This window comes from Plectropomus leopardus, chromosome 10, assembly GCF_026936395.1.
Source record: "Plectropomus leopardus strain MGB_pleo_1.0 chromosome 10, ASM2693639v1, whole genome shotgun sequence".
NCBI classification, from domain to species: domain Eukaryota; kingdom Metazoa; phylum Chordata; class Actinopteri; order Perciformes; family Serranidae; genus Plectropomus; species Plectropomus leopardus.
The window spans coordinates 6,416,377-6,432,851 of NC_142185.1; the positions used below are offsets into that span (position 1 = coordinate 6,416,377).

At 39.9% G+C, this 16,475-nt stretch overlaps 1 protein-coding gene across 1 annotated transcript; it reads right to left on the reverse strand.

The window, feature by feature from the left end:
* Positions 1-542: 542 nt before the first annotated feature.
* lss (lanosterol synthase (2,3-oxidosqualene-lanosterol cyclase)) lies at positions 543-16,474 on the reverse strand. The gene is made up of 22 exons (XM_042494903.2): positions 16,393-16,474; positions 15,416-15,584; positions 15,065-15,203; positions 14,413-14,521; positions 14,005-14,126; positions 13,330-13,426; positions 12,285-12,420; positions 11,247-11,355; positions 10,883-11,001; positions 10,522-10,619; positions 10,272-10,299; positions 9,902-9,958; positions 8,808-8,879; positions 8,522-8,572; positions 8,244-8,393; positions 5,707-5,803; positions 4,775-4,880; positions 3,545-3,610; positions 3,373-3,453; positions 3,044-3,214; positions 2,174-2,252; positions 543-1,094 (listed from the first exon to the last, which is right to left on the reverse strand). Exons 1-22 carry the CDS (start codon positions 16,446-16,448, stop codon positions 957-959), a joined length of 2,250 nt encoding a protein of 749 aa, XP_042350837.2. The 5' UTR covers positions 16,449-16,474; the 3' UTR covers positions 543-956.
* Between the last annotated feature and the right edge of the window lies 1 nt (position 16,475).

Consider the following 16,475-nt stretch of genomic DNA (forward strand, 5'->3'; position numbering starts at 1 on the left):
TGGCATCATGACAAAAACCTGGCATTTATAATTCTGAAAATTAACAAGTATTTGGTATTTATGATCTCAGACGTATGTTGGTTAAAAAATTAACTTAACAAATGTAGAAAATATATGAATGTAAAAATATTTTTCAAAACTTGATTTTGAAAAGTGCATTTTGTGAACAGAGCGATACGAGTGTGTGTAACAGTTAAATGTGGAGCATATTTTATTTTGAACCAAAATGTTCATCGTTATTTACGATTCATATTTGTTGAAACTGTAACTACATCCAAACAGTAATACTACTAATGGACATAGTTACCATGACATCACCATCATGAAGCCTCATGTTTGTTTCGTCCAACAGATTTGGGGAGGGCCCATTCACTGGACCTTTTAAGGGGCACTGTGGGAGGGCCTGATATGTTTTCAGGTATTATTTTTATTTATTTATTTTGGGCTCCCCAGGAATTATTGATCTAAATAGAAGATTTATTTCCATTCAGTTTAATATGTGGCAGTCAAGCAATGCATTAAAACAGTCTCATACAGATCAATACCACAGAAAATGATTTATTCTAAATGCTTATGGTAGAGATATAAGGCAACATGGATATAAATGTTTGAATATACTTAATAAACCGCAGCACATGACTGGGTGCTCTGGGCAGCAGCAGGTTATCACAACATGTTGTGAAGGAGTAGATGTTTTGGATGTGAAGTCCTGGAATGTCAACACAGAGAGAAATTCAAAGAATGAAATGTGTTACCTTATCTGATGGGCTCGGCTGACGTGTTGACAAGTTCATAAAGGGGTAGACGTGGAAACTGCGTGGGACTGTTCAAGCGTCATCTACACAAAAGATAACACTTTCCACAGATCGGCCCAACATTGAGGCAGTTGTTGTAGCATGTAGTAGTTGTAAACACTGTGTGTCTGCACACAGTGTGCTTCATCGTGATGAAGGTCTTCACAGCTTGACCTTCCCAGCCAGTGGACTGCTGGGGTAAAGTGCTGAGAAGCGTCCGAGGGTCCAGACTGGGAAGACGTTCCTGTAGGAGGTGTAGCTGATGGCACAGCTCTTGTTGAACACACCGGAAATATTCTCCTGAAGAGTGGAAGAACATCACATATGAAAGCTCACATTACATTTAGGGCTGTAGTAAAACAACAAAAATACTGGTCGACTGAAATTCTACCTACAATTCAACCAACTGATTGGTCGATGTGGGAAGTATAACCTGAATGTTATCACTAGAATAAATAAATCCCCACACAGCACTCAGTGACTCCACCTGGTAGAGTTGTGTGTCCACCAAAGCAATTTTTTCCTGTCACACTCGCCCGTTGCAAGTAAACTGTGTGTTCAGGAACGCGGAATGCTTCAAGTTAAAATGAATAAGAGAAGTATATTCATCTGAAAATAAACGGCACACTATAATGTTTTTCCAGCTGAGCTGTGTGCGTGAGTCTGTCATCACTAAAATGAGAAAAATCTGACAAACTGGACACAAACATAGAAGTTCACTCGGGGCTAGACCTGTTATATACAACGTAATGTTACTAAATATCTTATGTGAGAGAGAGATTTGCTTTTTTTAGCCAGGAGGCTAACGAGCAGCAAGAGGTGTGAACATATTCCTTTCAGAAGCTTTGAGATCCATCCAGCCATTTTTTTCCGCTTCTCCAGAGTCGGGTTGCGGGCCCAGACTTTCCTCTCGCCACTTCGTCCAGCTCTTCCTGGGGGATCCCGAGGCGTTCCCAGGCCAGCTGAGAGACATAGTCTCTTCAGTGTGTCCTGGCTCTTCCCCGGGTCTCCTGCCAGTGGGACGTACTTTGAGATCCAGCCTTAAACTCCAATGTCTTTCCAAAGAGTTGGTCACATTAATTTATAATGATACATCCGACACTGAATGTCTTCTTTAGTAAAATTTTAAAATGTGAACAATTTTCGACTTTGGGTACAACCCTGCGCAAAAAACAAAGAGACCAACTGTCCTTTCAGCTTGAAAAATGAATACTTTGGTGGACACATAGCCTCATTAAAGTAACACCAGCAATTTTCCAACTAATGAAAATTTGATCAGACATGAGTGTATCGACCATTGCCCAGAAGTTTACAGCCCTTTAGTATAATAAGAGTATAGGACATGTAATGAATAAGATGTAAAGGACTCAGAGACTCACCTGCGGCCAGTCTCCGTTGGGCAGCTGGTTGTCAATCAGCAGCTGCACTCCTCTCTCAATGGCCCGCCTGTCAGGATGCCTGGTTTAAGACACAAAAGAGCTAACTAAAGACTTTTGTTTGGATTCAGTTTGATTAAATTTGATTTTACTAGCAGCAATTGGAATGTACGGAAGCCCTAAGCAGCCATACATTCATACCTGTTTTTTCATGTTAACGCGATAATTTTCTTAAGATAATAAAACTATGTTTTCCCAAGATAATGACATAACTCATTTGAGACTGTGAGGTCCCGAGCCATCAAATTAGCTTGAAAGACAGCTGTTGTAATGTTGACATTCGTGTTGTAACATTCACTCATTAATTAATTTAAAAACAATTTCAGAATAGAAAACAGAAAAGCACAAATCAAACGATGTATTTGCATGAGTGTCCAGGGCATCCATCAGTCAGCATGGCATGACATGTCACATGTGACTGAAATCTCAGGCCTATCACATTTAATTTGTTATCTCGAGATCTAAAATTAATGACGTTATCATGGATAAACACAGTTCAGGATCTCAGGAAAATCATCCCGTTGTTTCAGAAAAACGGAGGAAAAAAATGTATGAATGTCTGGGCTTCCATAGAAACTTTCTTTTGTAGTCAGATAAACAAACTGCAGAGACTCATTAAACAGTACAGCACGCATTCAATGAAAGGCTACAACGAATAAATACATAATATAAATATACATAATTAATATACATGACACACTCCTAAAATCAACAGTAAAGATTTACTCTGGCTTAAAAAACCCACAATCAGCCTGATCCCATCATATCCAGCTGCTCTGTGATCCGGCAGAAACCCCCTGCACACTGCTCTACCTGACAGCCATGAGGCCTAACAAAGCCCAGCAGGTGTTGTGGATCTGAGCGCTGCTGCTCTGGACGTAGCGCCTCTGCTCGCACGACTCAAAGTCCTCGCCCCAGCCTCCGTCTGCCATCTGCCGCTCCAGCAGGAACTGACAAGCCTTCTGCACCTCCACACACACGCGCCTGTTTACAGAGGCACAGCAGAGGGATTAGGTGTGTAGGTGAGGAGCTCATGGATGCCATTAAAGGCTTGGAAAGTGAAGCAGAACACCGTTGTGGGTTTAAAAATGAAAATGAAATGAAAATTCATGGTTCAGTATCAAACTTCAGTGATGTCTTACTCATCCTCGTAGACGTGACCCATACATGCGAAGGCTTCGAGGCCAAACCATATTCCATATGTGAAGCACACTCCCCAGGACCTGAGCACGAGCACAGAGGGATTATTTCTATAAAACATAACCTGCCTGTTACACAGAATATCAGGTGGTTTAACAGCAAGTGCAGTCTCACCCTTCCCATGATCCATCAGGCCTCTGCACCTTCCTGCAGTAGTCCAGTCCTTCTCTTAGAGTCGAACTGAAGAAGAAAACCAACAGAAAACCTCTTGAGGTAGAGTGTAGGTTTATTGGTACTTCCCAACCTCAACAAGGACTGTAAAATTATTCAAGTAAGAATTATTTATTAAAACAAATTCAGACTTGGTCCAGTGAGTAGGATTTAGAGGTATATATTGGCAGAAATGGAGTGTAATATAATAAGTATGTTTCCTCTCATGTATAATGAGCCATTGTAAATCTATATAGTATAGTCCCTGTCCATGGAGTTCAACATGTTGCATGCATGTTTCTACAGTAGCCCATAATGGACAAAGCAAATACTAACTGTAGATCAAGCAGTAACCTCTGAGGCTGAAAACTGAAGCAAAAGCAAAGGTACCAAAAACTGCAGTTCCTCTAATAGCCACTTGAGGCTGGCTCCAAAACAGAGTCATAGATGTTTAAATGACAAACTTTACAGCAGAAATAAACATATTTACAGCCTGGGACAAAAAACGGTTTTGGACTTATAGATTGTTTCAACATCCATGACAACTGTAAAGGGGCTTAATTTTTCTATAAAGCAGCCGTTTACATTTTCTTACGGCTTAAAGTTAAGAGCAGGGCACTTTGAATGACAGACTGTCTGCTGACAATGTCCTCTGCTTCCCAGTCAGGTCCAGCCCTCGCTCCTCCTCAGCTCCAGCCTATCGCCAGAATATGACCTCTTCTAGCTCCAAAAACCAAGTTCAAGTCCATCAACCAATAGGTGATGTAACAGTGGCTTCTTCCATTAATTATACCTTCTATGTTCTAGATAGCCATTCATGTTTTCACAGCTCCTCGGCGATAAGCCGTACAGTGTCGGAAAACGTTAACTTATTTTTTTTTTCAAGTAAAACTGCTCTATTTTGTGTAATTACCGGTTTAAATCATGTTTGTTTGTTTTGCAGAAGTGATCTCTGCAGATAATGTGGCTACCAGTAAAAAAAAATTACCTCGTCAACGAACACTGAAGGAATTCTAAAACCAGGAGCTCACGCTTAGCGCACGGGAGACGTTTCAGCTGGTTGCAAACTGCAAGCCTCACGTCCACTAAATCCTACTCACTGGTCATTTCAGTAATTAAATAAAAACACAATGACAACAAATATGATTTTAATATATGCAGTGAAAGCTACTTGTTGAGGGTTAAACAGTGTACCTTATCTCCTCAGCACGGTGGTCAGGGTAGGCCTTCTGAAAGTGCCTCAGAGCCTGCATTACTGCTGACGTACACTCCACATAGGTGTAATCTATCATGATGTCACCTGCGTGTGTGTGTGTGTGTGAGAGAGAGAGAAAGAGAGAGCACACAGTGTTCCTTATAAACACCCCATTTCACAACATTTACTGCATCCTCTTTTTTAACATGAAAACACGATGATCTCTTTGCCCTTCAATATTAAAAAGACCATCGTATTGCAACATATCCTGAGCGTAATGGAAAAAGTTTTTTCAGCCTTAAAATGTTGGAAAGGGAACATAAATGTCAGGTTTATTTTTGGCTCTTTGTTTCCCATTTTCACATCTACTTATTTTCAGGTTGTGTAATATTGACAGCGTGGGCATCACCGCACACTGAACTGAGCTCCATCATGCACCAACATGTTGACTTTTCTGTGATTCCCAGAAATCATTTCAGTGACCTTTTATGTCATGCCTCTTTGTTAATTGGTAGCAAGCAACAATTATTGAATCCTCATATCGATTGTCAAATATATTTTTTGCATATATTCTGTGTATTTTCAAATGTAGAGACAGTTATTTATCTACATACATACTTTTGTTATAGAGACAAATATGTTTTTTGAAAATGCTTTTTTTTTAAACAGTATACATACTATTTATCCTCGCTATGTTTTATGTAATTGTTTATTTGTATTTACTACCTCAGCCAAGATTGAATGACCTCAGCTGTTTTTGAGTCACGTGATTGTTGACATGTATTTAAGATGGCGACTCACTAGAAAACTTAAAAGTCTGAGGAAGAGCGTTTTGGCTCGAAACATCACTTATTTCGCAGAATAAAATCCTTTAAGGGGAGCTCTCCGGTGTGCGGACCTCTATCTTTTCACATGTGAGCAACAGACCTACCAAACACCTCGGAGGGGTTAAGCAGCTCCAGGAGTCTCCCGCCTCTCTTAGTTTCATACGTGGCAAATCCATGGTCAGAGTTTTTCATGCTCAGCAGCTGCAAGGAGAAGATATGCATCTGGTGAAGGAGCTGTAATACTGTGCCATTACGGTTGTTGTTTTTTTCAGAAGCCCAGGTGTACAAGAATGATTGTGGCTTTAGTTTGGATTGCAGTGTGACTGTGGTTTGTGTACTGATTAAACAAACAGGATAAGATGTATTAGAGAATAAGAATCAGGGGTACTGGTGGTGGATTTTGTTACCCTTGGATAGAACCAGGCTAGCTGTTTCCAGTCTTTGTGCGAAGCTTATCTAACTTACTTCTGGCCGTGACTTCACATTTATGGGCAGATATCAGTGAGATCAATAATCCATCCTAACTTTTGAGAGAAAGCCCATAAGCATATTTCCCAATATGTCAAACACAGATGTTATTACAATATAACGTCTGGAGCTTTTAATTCTACAATTCTACAATTTCATTTAGCAGATGCTTTTATCCAAAGTGACCTACAACACAAGCAAGAATTTAGACTTAAGGAAAAAACCCTTAGTAAGTGCAAAAAGTGCTTCAGGTGTGATTGGTCACAGGTATTGCCGTCTAGTGGCAGAAGAAGTGCTGCACCCCCCCTTACTCTACCCCAAAGGGCAAAGAGGAGAAGAGTCAGGTCAAGTGCCTAGGTGTTCTCGGAACAATTGAGTTTTCAATTGTCTCTTAAAAGTAGAAAGGGACTCAGCAGAACGCACAGAGTTTGGAAGTTTGTTCCACCATTTGGGAACAACAGAAGAGAAGAGTCTGGCTAGAGATTTAGAGCCGTGCTGGGCTGGAAGCACCAGGCGTCTTTCGCATGCAGAACGTAGTGGGCGAGAAGGAGAGTAGACCTGGATCAGGGATTCCAGGTAGGCTGGAGCAGTTCTTGTGATTGTTTTGTAAGCCAAGAGAAGTGCTTTGAATTTGATTCTGGCTGCCACTGGAAGCCAGTGAAGAGAAATTAGCAGCGGGGTGACATGTGCTCTTTTGGGCTGGTTGAAGACCAGACGTGCTGCTGCATTCTGGATCATCTGAAGAGGTTTGAATGAGCATGCAGGGAGGCCTGCCAGAAGAGAGTTGCAGTAGTCAATGCGTGAGATCACAAGAGCCTGAACCAGAAGCTTTTTAGGCATGTTGGGTCAGGAAGGGTCTGATCTTCCTGATGTTGTATAGGGCATAACGACAAGACCGAGAAACTGAGGCCACATGAACCTTAAAGGTTAGCTGGTCATCAATCATGACACCCAGGTTTCTGGCTGAGTTTGTGGGCACAAGTAGGCTCGAGTCTAGTTGGACACTGATCCGAGGCTGAACAGATGGACAAGCTGGAAAGACCATGAGTTCGGTCTTAGACAGATTTAGCTGAAGGTGGCGTTCCTTCATCCATGTGGAGATATCAGCCAGACACGCTGATATCCGAGCTGAGACCGTTCTGTCATCAGGTGGAAAGGAGAGGAAGAGCTGAGTGTCGTCAGCATAGCAGTGGTAGGAGAAACCATGGGAGCGGATCACTGCACCGAGTGAGGTGGTGTACAGAGAGAAGAGTAGGGGACCAAGCACCGACCCCTGAGGAACCCCTGTCGATAGGCCATGTGACCTAGACACCTCTCCTCGCCATGACACTCTGAAGGATCTGCCTGTGAGGTAGGACTTGAACCACCATAGGACAGAACCTGAGATGCCGAGCTCAGAGAGTGTGGAGAGGAGGATTTGATGGTTCACCGTGTCAAAGGCAGCAGACAGGTCCAGCAGCAGTAGGACAGAGGATTGACCAGCAGCTCGAGCCAGTCTCAGTGACTCAGTGACTGACAGGAGTGCAGTCTCAGTGGAGTGGTCACACCTGAAGCCAGACTGAAAGGAGTCAAGTAGGTTTTAATTAAGTAGCTTTTAATTAAAGATGGATTTGGGAAAGATGACAATTGTGGTATATTTCTATGCTTACACCATCAAAAAAAGACTTAAGGTGATGGGAGTACTGAATTACGCAAAGGCAAATAATCTTCCATAAATGTGGGGATAAATTGGCAACCTCCGGTGCTAAAAAACAAAGCCATCAACAAAGAGGCAAAAAATTACAGTTCATCAAATGGCCACTACAAAAAAAAAAGGGTAAATCTCTATGGATGTTAAAATATCCAGTTTTACAGAAGAAATAAAAAATGTTTATAGCCTGTTAGAAAAAAATGGTTTGGTCTCTTTAGTTTATTTTCCCATTTATGACAACTGCTGAAAGTTCTGCATAATGAAGGGCTTGGCAGCTTTGAATGACAGGCTATCTGTGAGGCATCACACAATGTAGCCACCCCTCTCTCCTCCACAGCTTCACCCTCTTGTCCAAATATGGACACAACCCAAGATGGCAACGGCCAAAATGCCAATCTCAAGGCTTCAAAACCGTTGACCACAACCAATAGGACACATCACAGTAGCTATGTCCATTATTTTCTACAGTCTCTGCATACTCACCACATTGACAGCATCAAACAGGCGCTCTGAGCTGACAGGCTGGCTGATGGAGGGACAACACTCCTGCAGCAGCATCACTGACTTCAGGCCCTCCGCTGTGCAGTCAGCCACGATCCAACCACAGTCACGGGTACTGAAGGGGAAGCCTCCCTGACAAAGAGGAACACAGGGTTCAAAAGTGCATGCAAAGGCTAAGAAATGTACTTCTCAGTCTTTCCATGCAAGACTTTTATTTCATAATCATTTGAAAAGTGTCTCTTGTGTGTCATTATTTTCACCTTGTTCATCTGTCTGTAGTACTTCTGGTACTCAGGAGGATTCTCGGGTATCTGTTAGAGTTGAAAAGATAGTCAGACACAATACATCACTTTCTAATTTTTTTTTTTTTTTAAGGAAGTAGTTCATATTACAGTTTTGATCACTGGCACACCAAAATGTCTTCGGTAGTGAATAACAAAAGCGTAACTACATATTGCAAAACACTTTGTACCGGTAAAGTTATAACATATGTGTTTTGGTCCTGGCTCGACAATAAAAACTCTGTAACTGTGATGTTGGTGGTACCTGTGTGATGGTGAGAAACTGATGGGCATCTCGGAGACACTCTGCTAGTCTGGAGTTATCTTGGGCCCCTGCCTGAAAGGTCCCAACAAACAAGTAATTATAATCAGCTACTGCTTTGTAATACATACCAACCAGGATTTTACGGCAACCACAGCTCTTCTCAAGGTGACCAATGATTTTTGAATAAAATGGTGTAATTGGTGACATTTTAGTCATTATCATTGTCATCATCATCATCATCATCATCATCATCATCATCATCGGTATATTAGATTTGACTGCAAAGTGGACACAGTTTATTACAACACCCTTAAAGGTTTGAGAAGTGGCTAGGACTATCTAGGAATTTTATACCAATCAAGTTGGCATGACATGTGGAGTCCCACAGGGGTCAATACTGGGCCCACTGCTGTTCAGGCAACTGGTACATTTTTTGTCAAGGCCACATGATCCAGACACACATTCAATGTTATTTTAATTGCTTTGTTAACACCCAACTATACATATCCTTGTCCCGTGGAGACCTAAACCATGTTAAAGGAATACTTCGTCATTTTGGGAAAACATATTTATTTTCTTTTTTGCTAATAGTTGGATAAGAAGATTGATATTACTCTCATGTCTGTATCGTAAATATGAAGCTTTCTGCAGCACGGGTTAGCTTACATTACCATAAACTATAAACCATAAACCGACTGGAAACAGGGAGAAACTTGGTCTAAAGATATCAAAATCTGCCGAACCAACACTGTTAACATGCTGCATCTTGTTCTCTAATCTGCAGAAAATCCAAAGTGTAAAAACAGCAATTCACAGTTTTATAGGGGGTTGTGTGTCATGTTAATAAATGACTTTGACAGGAGATGGAAATGTTTTCTTTTTTGTTACTGATCATCAAAAATGATCAAAAATCCTCAAAAATAATCATGTTAAAAAGGAGTAAAAATCTTTAAGAATCTTTTTGATTCTGCCTGGTGTCACTGGTCTGACTGAAATAACTGTGGACTGACCTGTTCTTAGATCTTTATAACAAATGCCTGCTTTCTCACTTGTGTTGACATCATTGAAAACATGAGTGGCAATTTTTGTGTTACCTCAAGGAAAGCCTGTACAGCAAAGCAAGTGTCCCAGAGTTGAGATCCATTGGTACCCTGCAAACAACATAAGGATAAAACACTCACACTCTCAGATTAAGTTCAATTGGAACTCACTTAGAAAATTTATGGTAGGACAAAATATAAAAAGTCTTGAACCAGCAAGTTAATTTAGTTTTAAGGTGTTCTGGAGTCCATCATCAAATTTCTGCAATTTATCTACTCAAAGCTCATTCTAGGAATCTGAGCTTTTCAACCATTCCAAAACACCAGCCTTTAGGGTAAAAAAACTCTTATGATTTAAGTTTGCACAGCTTCAAAACTACTACATCTCTACTGTGCATTGTCACTTAACATACAAACGTCTCACCTGCATTTTCATGCCATCTAATCCCAACCTGGAACACAGAGAGCTTCCTGTTAATGAGCTGTGTACTTTTTTTGCACATTTATCACAACTGAATGAACAGTTTTCAACATTAATACTTTGTACATTGGAATATCCTGCCCCAGTACTTCACAAGAGATTTTTTCTTTAGTAGCTTATTCTAGTCAATATCTTATAAATGATGGAACGTATATTTTTTGGTTAAAATGTTATTAGAGACAAGCAGACTGACCAGAGGTAGTCTGGGATCCTGGACACGTGCTCCTGGAAGGCTGGAGAGGAGGGACCATCCACATACCAACGAACCAGCATGTTGATAGTCTTGGAGATCTGCGGAAAAAGGACAATGTGTTCAGAGACTCTGTTTCATTTACAACATCACTTTGAAATAAAGTTTGTGAAATTCTCTGGGAATAAGTTGCAGTGTTTCTTTATCCTGTGTCAAGTCAAGTCAATTTTATTTATAAAGCCAACACATCATCACTACTATCATAAATCTAATTACAATGTTACTCAGTGGGCTTTACAGCATATATTTCTCTAAAACTTTTTGTTTTGGATATGTGCCATTTCTGTATCTGTGTGTACACTACCGGTCCGATGCTGATACATTTAGTGAAGCGGTCATCAGCCTGGATGTGTTCATACAGTTCTTTGACAGCCTTTTCTCTCAGTGTGGTGCTGTGATGGGCTTCGTACACGTTCAACACCACTGCAGGGCAACAGGACACATTTACAAGGTTAGGGGAGTGATTTACAGAGCAACTTCTAGGGAAACTCCAGGAAAACAGTTTTTTTTAAATCATTGCAAAAAGCCTCTTGTAGCCAGAGATACTCCTCATGTTTTTCTTTCATGTATTGTGTCTCACATTTTATGTCTAATTACAGAACACATTTCTTGTGAGTCTGTAGGTGGTGGTTTATCATCACGGTGCACAGTGTGAGGTGTGTGCTTACTGTAGGCGACGGTGAGCAGCGTGCTGTGAGGTGTGTACAGGTCACATGCTGCCACATTGTTCCTCTGTGCGGGCCAGTTTATAGTAGCATAATCCTGCACATAAAGCTCCTAAAAAAACAAATAACAAGACAATGCTTGGTTATATGTATGAATAAACATGGTATATGTAATTGATATGCATAATAATTTATTGATTTTTCTCGGTCCTGTTTGTCTTGTATGTAAAGAAGTGGTTTGTGTCATTTCAGTCAAAGGTTGTGAATTAAAAGAGATACTGCTGTACTCGGCTGCTCCCTCTGCATAGTTTAATGGTGGAATCACAGAGGAGTAAAATTCACTGTAAACTCCTTCACTGATATGGAGGGGGGTTGAGGAAGTGGAATGCAGAGGCTTTCATAGTGCATGAGAGATCACTGAATGCATTTATCAATATGACAGTTATGTCAATCAGATGCTATGACCTCCACAATCTCCAGATTTTAACCAAGATGAACAAGTCTGGGAGATTGTGGAGCAACCTGAAGTCTTCATCCAGTAAAGTTCATAAATTTAAAGTCTATGAGGAGCACTGAAGCTGTTTTAGAGGCTTATTGGCCCAGCAACTTAGTAAGACACTTTATGTTGTTTGTCCTTATATTTGTCATGAATCGGTACGGTAACCAGTTACAATACCAATTCAAATGTATTGTTAACAATTTTGCAAATCGATTAACACTTAAATTATTTCTAAATTTGTTGTCAACAATTTTGCAAATTGATTTAACATTTAAATCATTTATAAACAAAAGCAAAAATGCCAAACATTTTCTGGCTGCTTTTCTCTGATATACTTCTTTGTAAATCACACAAATTTGGGTATTGGTATAATTGTTTGACAAAAAAAAAATTCCCCCAATATTATAACATGTTGTCTGTATTTAGCTTTGGGAATGAAACATAAAACCAACAACATAGCACATACAGGAAAGCCTCCCCTCTAACGGTGTTGACATTCTGAGTGTATTTCGCCCCCCTGTGGGAAGAGACGGTTTCAGCACCTGTCTGAGGCTGAGGACCAGTGTGTCCTCCTCTGCAGCGAGTCTCACAGCGTAACAGTAGCTCATGGGGAGGTAGACCTGGCGACAGTGACACCACAGGGTGGACGGGTGTGCTGGCATCCAAGTGGGGAACAGCCTAGGACACACAAAGTACAACCTTCATCCCTGAACTGGTATAGAAATTAAAAAATACCTTTACCTTCTTTGTGATCTCTCTAGCAATGTCTTCTCATGAATAACACAATTTAACATGTGGATGTAGTTTTAAAAAATGTGTATTGCAAATTGTGAATATGTGGAAATATCACTATGGGCTAAAGCCCTGTCTTTAGGACACTGTGTTTTTATGTGCATAGTAAATTGTTTTTAAATAATGGGTGGTATTTTACAATTTTTTATGTCTATGACTATAGTCATATATTAAGTTTGTTCTTTACATCATTTATTGCCATCTTTTCGTCCTGAAGGAGAGATCCCTCCTCAGTTGCTCTTCCTGAGGTTTCAACTGTTTTTTTCCCCCGTTAAAAGTTTTTCTGGCGGGGATTTCTTTCTTAGTTGCTGTGAGGGTCCCTGGACGTATGGATTCGTACAGATGTCATATGCTGTAAAGCCCTCTCAGGCCAATTGTGATTTGTGATATGGGTTTTATAAATAAAATTAGTTAAATTTTGTGTCACATGATCTCACATTTTTTGTAGATATCGCCTGCCTGAAGAAGGTCATCAATAAACTCTTCGGGAGGCTGAAAATATTAGTGTATGGACAACCTCTCCTTTAACTAGATAGCATGAGCAGCAATATCCACCATAGCTGAGCAAAAACAGACAAGAGCACCACCCACAGAAATTCAGTGGCAAAAAATACAAGAAAAAAGATCAAACTAATATTTTAATGTCACAATGGCCTCAAAGTTTATAAGTAATTCCACTTTTGCACACGCCTAATCCTATTAGCTTTAACCTTTGCTAAGATCCTGCAGCTTTTTCAGTGTACTTGAAGCATGACTAATGCATACATAAGGACATTATGGGATGTTAGAAATTACCACATCTCTGGCAGCAGTGTGTTCATTCCCTCCCAACTGTAGACGTTTAAAATAGCCAACCAGAATTTACCCCACGAGGGAATCCCCACAGCGCCACCTGAAACAAAATAAAAAATAACACACACAGCTTCAGTATTCCAAGTAATTGACATGGTGATTACTGTGAGCTCGGACTACAGCTCAAATTAAATAATGTGCTTTTACTAAACACAAAGCAGGAACGAATCCTCCATTTAAAAAAACTGTGTTTCACATTTGGACATTATTGGCAGTATGTTTGTCAGTACAGACAGATTATCAGAAATCAGTCTTGACTCTGAGTATGGAGGGAACTATGCCCATTTGAAAAATTCATACAATTTATTCCTATGGCCTAAGAAAGTACCAAAAATACAAGGAAACATGATCAACAACTGATCGAACATGATCAACTCAAACTAGAGCATTATAATTTGTGATGTCATGGGGTTTTATGATCAGAACTTCTCTATAGAGTGAATGGTGAAATGTGACATTAGCTGCGTTTACATGCACGCTTTTACTCAATCTGATTGAAAATTTCAGGTCAACTGTTTACATGGGATATCCTCTACTACAAAATCAGGCTCCTTTTCTATGGAGCAACTTAAGATGTTAAAATAAAGTTAGAAATCATTTGAACTTGTTCTTTCCCACCTTTGCTGTGCAGGTTGTTCCTGGCTCGAACCATGTCTGGATCATCAGGCTCTACTCCCAGGATCCTTAGGGAGATGTAACTCAGTGCTGTGCCAAAGACGGTAGACTTGTCCTCAATATGTCTGAAGAGAAACAAAACACATCCATGATGCTGCCATGAGCAATATTTCAGACGCTGCATGTTTTTGGACCTGTCACCTATAATTATTTTGTAGAGGTGGGAGTGAACAGACATTTTTAGTGCACCCGTCTTACTTTATTAGCAATTAAATAACAGTCATACGTAGATGCTTTTATCGCAATATAACATTTTACTATAAATAATGACTATCATTTCTGAAATACAATGAAAAAAATGCTTGTACAGCAAAAGTACTGACATTTTTCAGGATAAAAAGTGTGACTTACAGACCCCAGCCTCCATCTGGCAGCTGCACAGAGCGCAGGTACCTCACCATCTCTTTTTTCCAGGCTTCAGCCAGAGTGATCTTTGCCACATGGCATGTGATCAGGAGACCTGAGGTACAGAGATGACTCCCATTCAGTGACAAATGCAAACACATGCACAAAACCATTTGAAATTCTCTGACTTCTGTTTCATTTTGCTGCTATTGAAATATTGAACAAAGACAGCAAAAGATGATGCAGCTGGCACTTAAAGGGGTTAGTCATGACATTCTTAGGAGTTCTTCTTTTACTGTTCTCATACTCTGATACTATTTAAATACTAAATGACACTTGCTTTTATGTATTAATGCATAAATGTCTTTTAATTAATGTCTTTTAAACCTGTATTGTTATGTCTTGTTCTGGATTGCTGAATTTCCTGACTGCACAACAAATTGACCTTTGGATACAAATAGAGAAGCCTTCATCTCCTGCATATCCTCGTATCACCATCATCTGTTATAACATACATAAGGGTTACTTTGTTTTGTGTTCTATACTTTTCAATACTCATTTCACTAAAGAAGCTGTGCATTTCTGGCTTTAAATCAAATTAATTTCTTAAATGGAAGGTGTCAGATATGAGGACACAGAGGAGGATGATTTGGCTGACCTGGGAGCAGGAATAGAGGTCCGCCGTAATCCCCGGCCCAGTGACCGTCCTCTGCCTGCAGGTGGCTGTAAAAGTGCATTCCTTTAAGAGCTGCATCTACAGCCGTGCGGGCAGCTGGGGAGCCAGACACAAACTTACTCTGTGGAGAGAATGGAGTGACTGGATATAAACATCAAACAAATGTCAGACACTTCTGGGGTCTACCAGAAACTTTGTGTCACCTTAAACAGAAACAGCTAAAAGTTTCAATTCCAACTTCTAAAGTTTTTGTACATAAGAATAGGTACATTGAAATAATCTAATAGTTTCAAAGCCAGATAATGGAAATTTAAAAAAAGACTGAAAGCCTACTGTGTCCAAGCCTAGAGAATGAGCCTCCAGCATGGTCTGTTCTCTGTCTGGGGAGTCCTGGTCCTCCACATAGCGCCAGGTCTGCCTGCCCTCCACATTAGTCAGCCTCCAGCGGCTCAAGTCTGTGGCTGGATCAGTCTTGTACGGCCCCCCTCGCCTCCGCAGGTGCCTGACAAATACATGGCAAGTATTTTGATGTTAGATAATCTGAAACTTATATTTAGTTTTATTCACAAGATGATGAATAGGATGAAATATTTTTTTTATTGGTGGTGTCTGTCTTGGTTTGTTTTGTATTTTTATCTTGTATTGCATTATGATATATAGTTACCGGCGGGACACTGCAAGATTTTGTTTTCACATCCACAAATCACTTTATTCAATTTTATTTAATTTTTGTGGTGGTTTTAAAACAAAATTAACAAAAGGATACACAAAAAGATCCTAAAGTACTAGCAGTTTTTTTTAATATAAAATAAAACCTATATACATGCATACAAACATAAACATATTTATATATAAACAGGAGAAAGAAATTGTGTTGTTCTTCTCCCGAGAATAAGCTAGTCAAATAAAATTATTTTTAAGTGAAGTATTTGATTCTACCAGACATATATGTACATGTATCATTTTCCACTACTGCTGCTGATATACGCAATTATACTACTGACTAAAAGAAGAGGTACATTTACGCAATGTTCACTTGTAATGGGTATTTTCCACGCAGTAATGACATTCTTCTAAATTAAGCCATTTTGTCAAAACAGAGTCCATTTTCATGTACTTTTCCCCACCTGACAGAATACCTAGCTCACTGTAAACCTAATACGCCAATTTGCAAAGTTTCTGTCAAACTTTTAACGGAATAATTACCTCCTATCACATCTATATTTAGGGGGGAAACACTGAGGCGAGTAATTTTGACGACATTATCCATTTAAAAAACGACAACAAAACAACAACAACAAAATACTCACGTTCCCTCCGTCATATTTGTGTTTGACAGATAGAGTTGAATCCTCCGCTGAATCATATGAATAAACTTCTTTTTGGGTGCTCT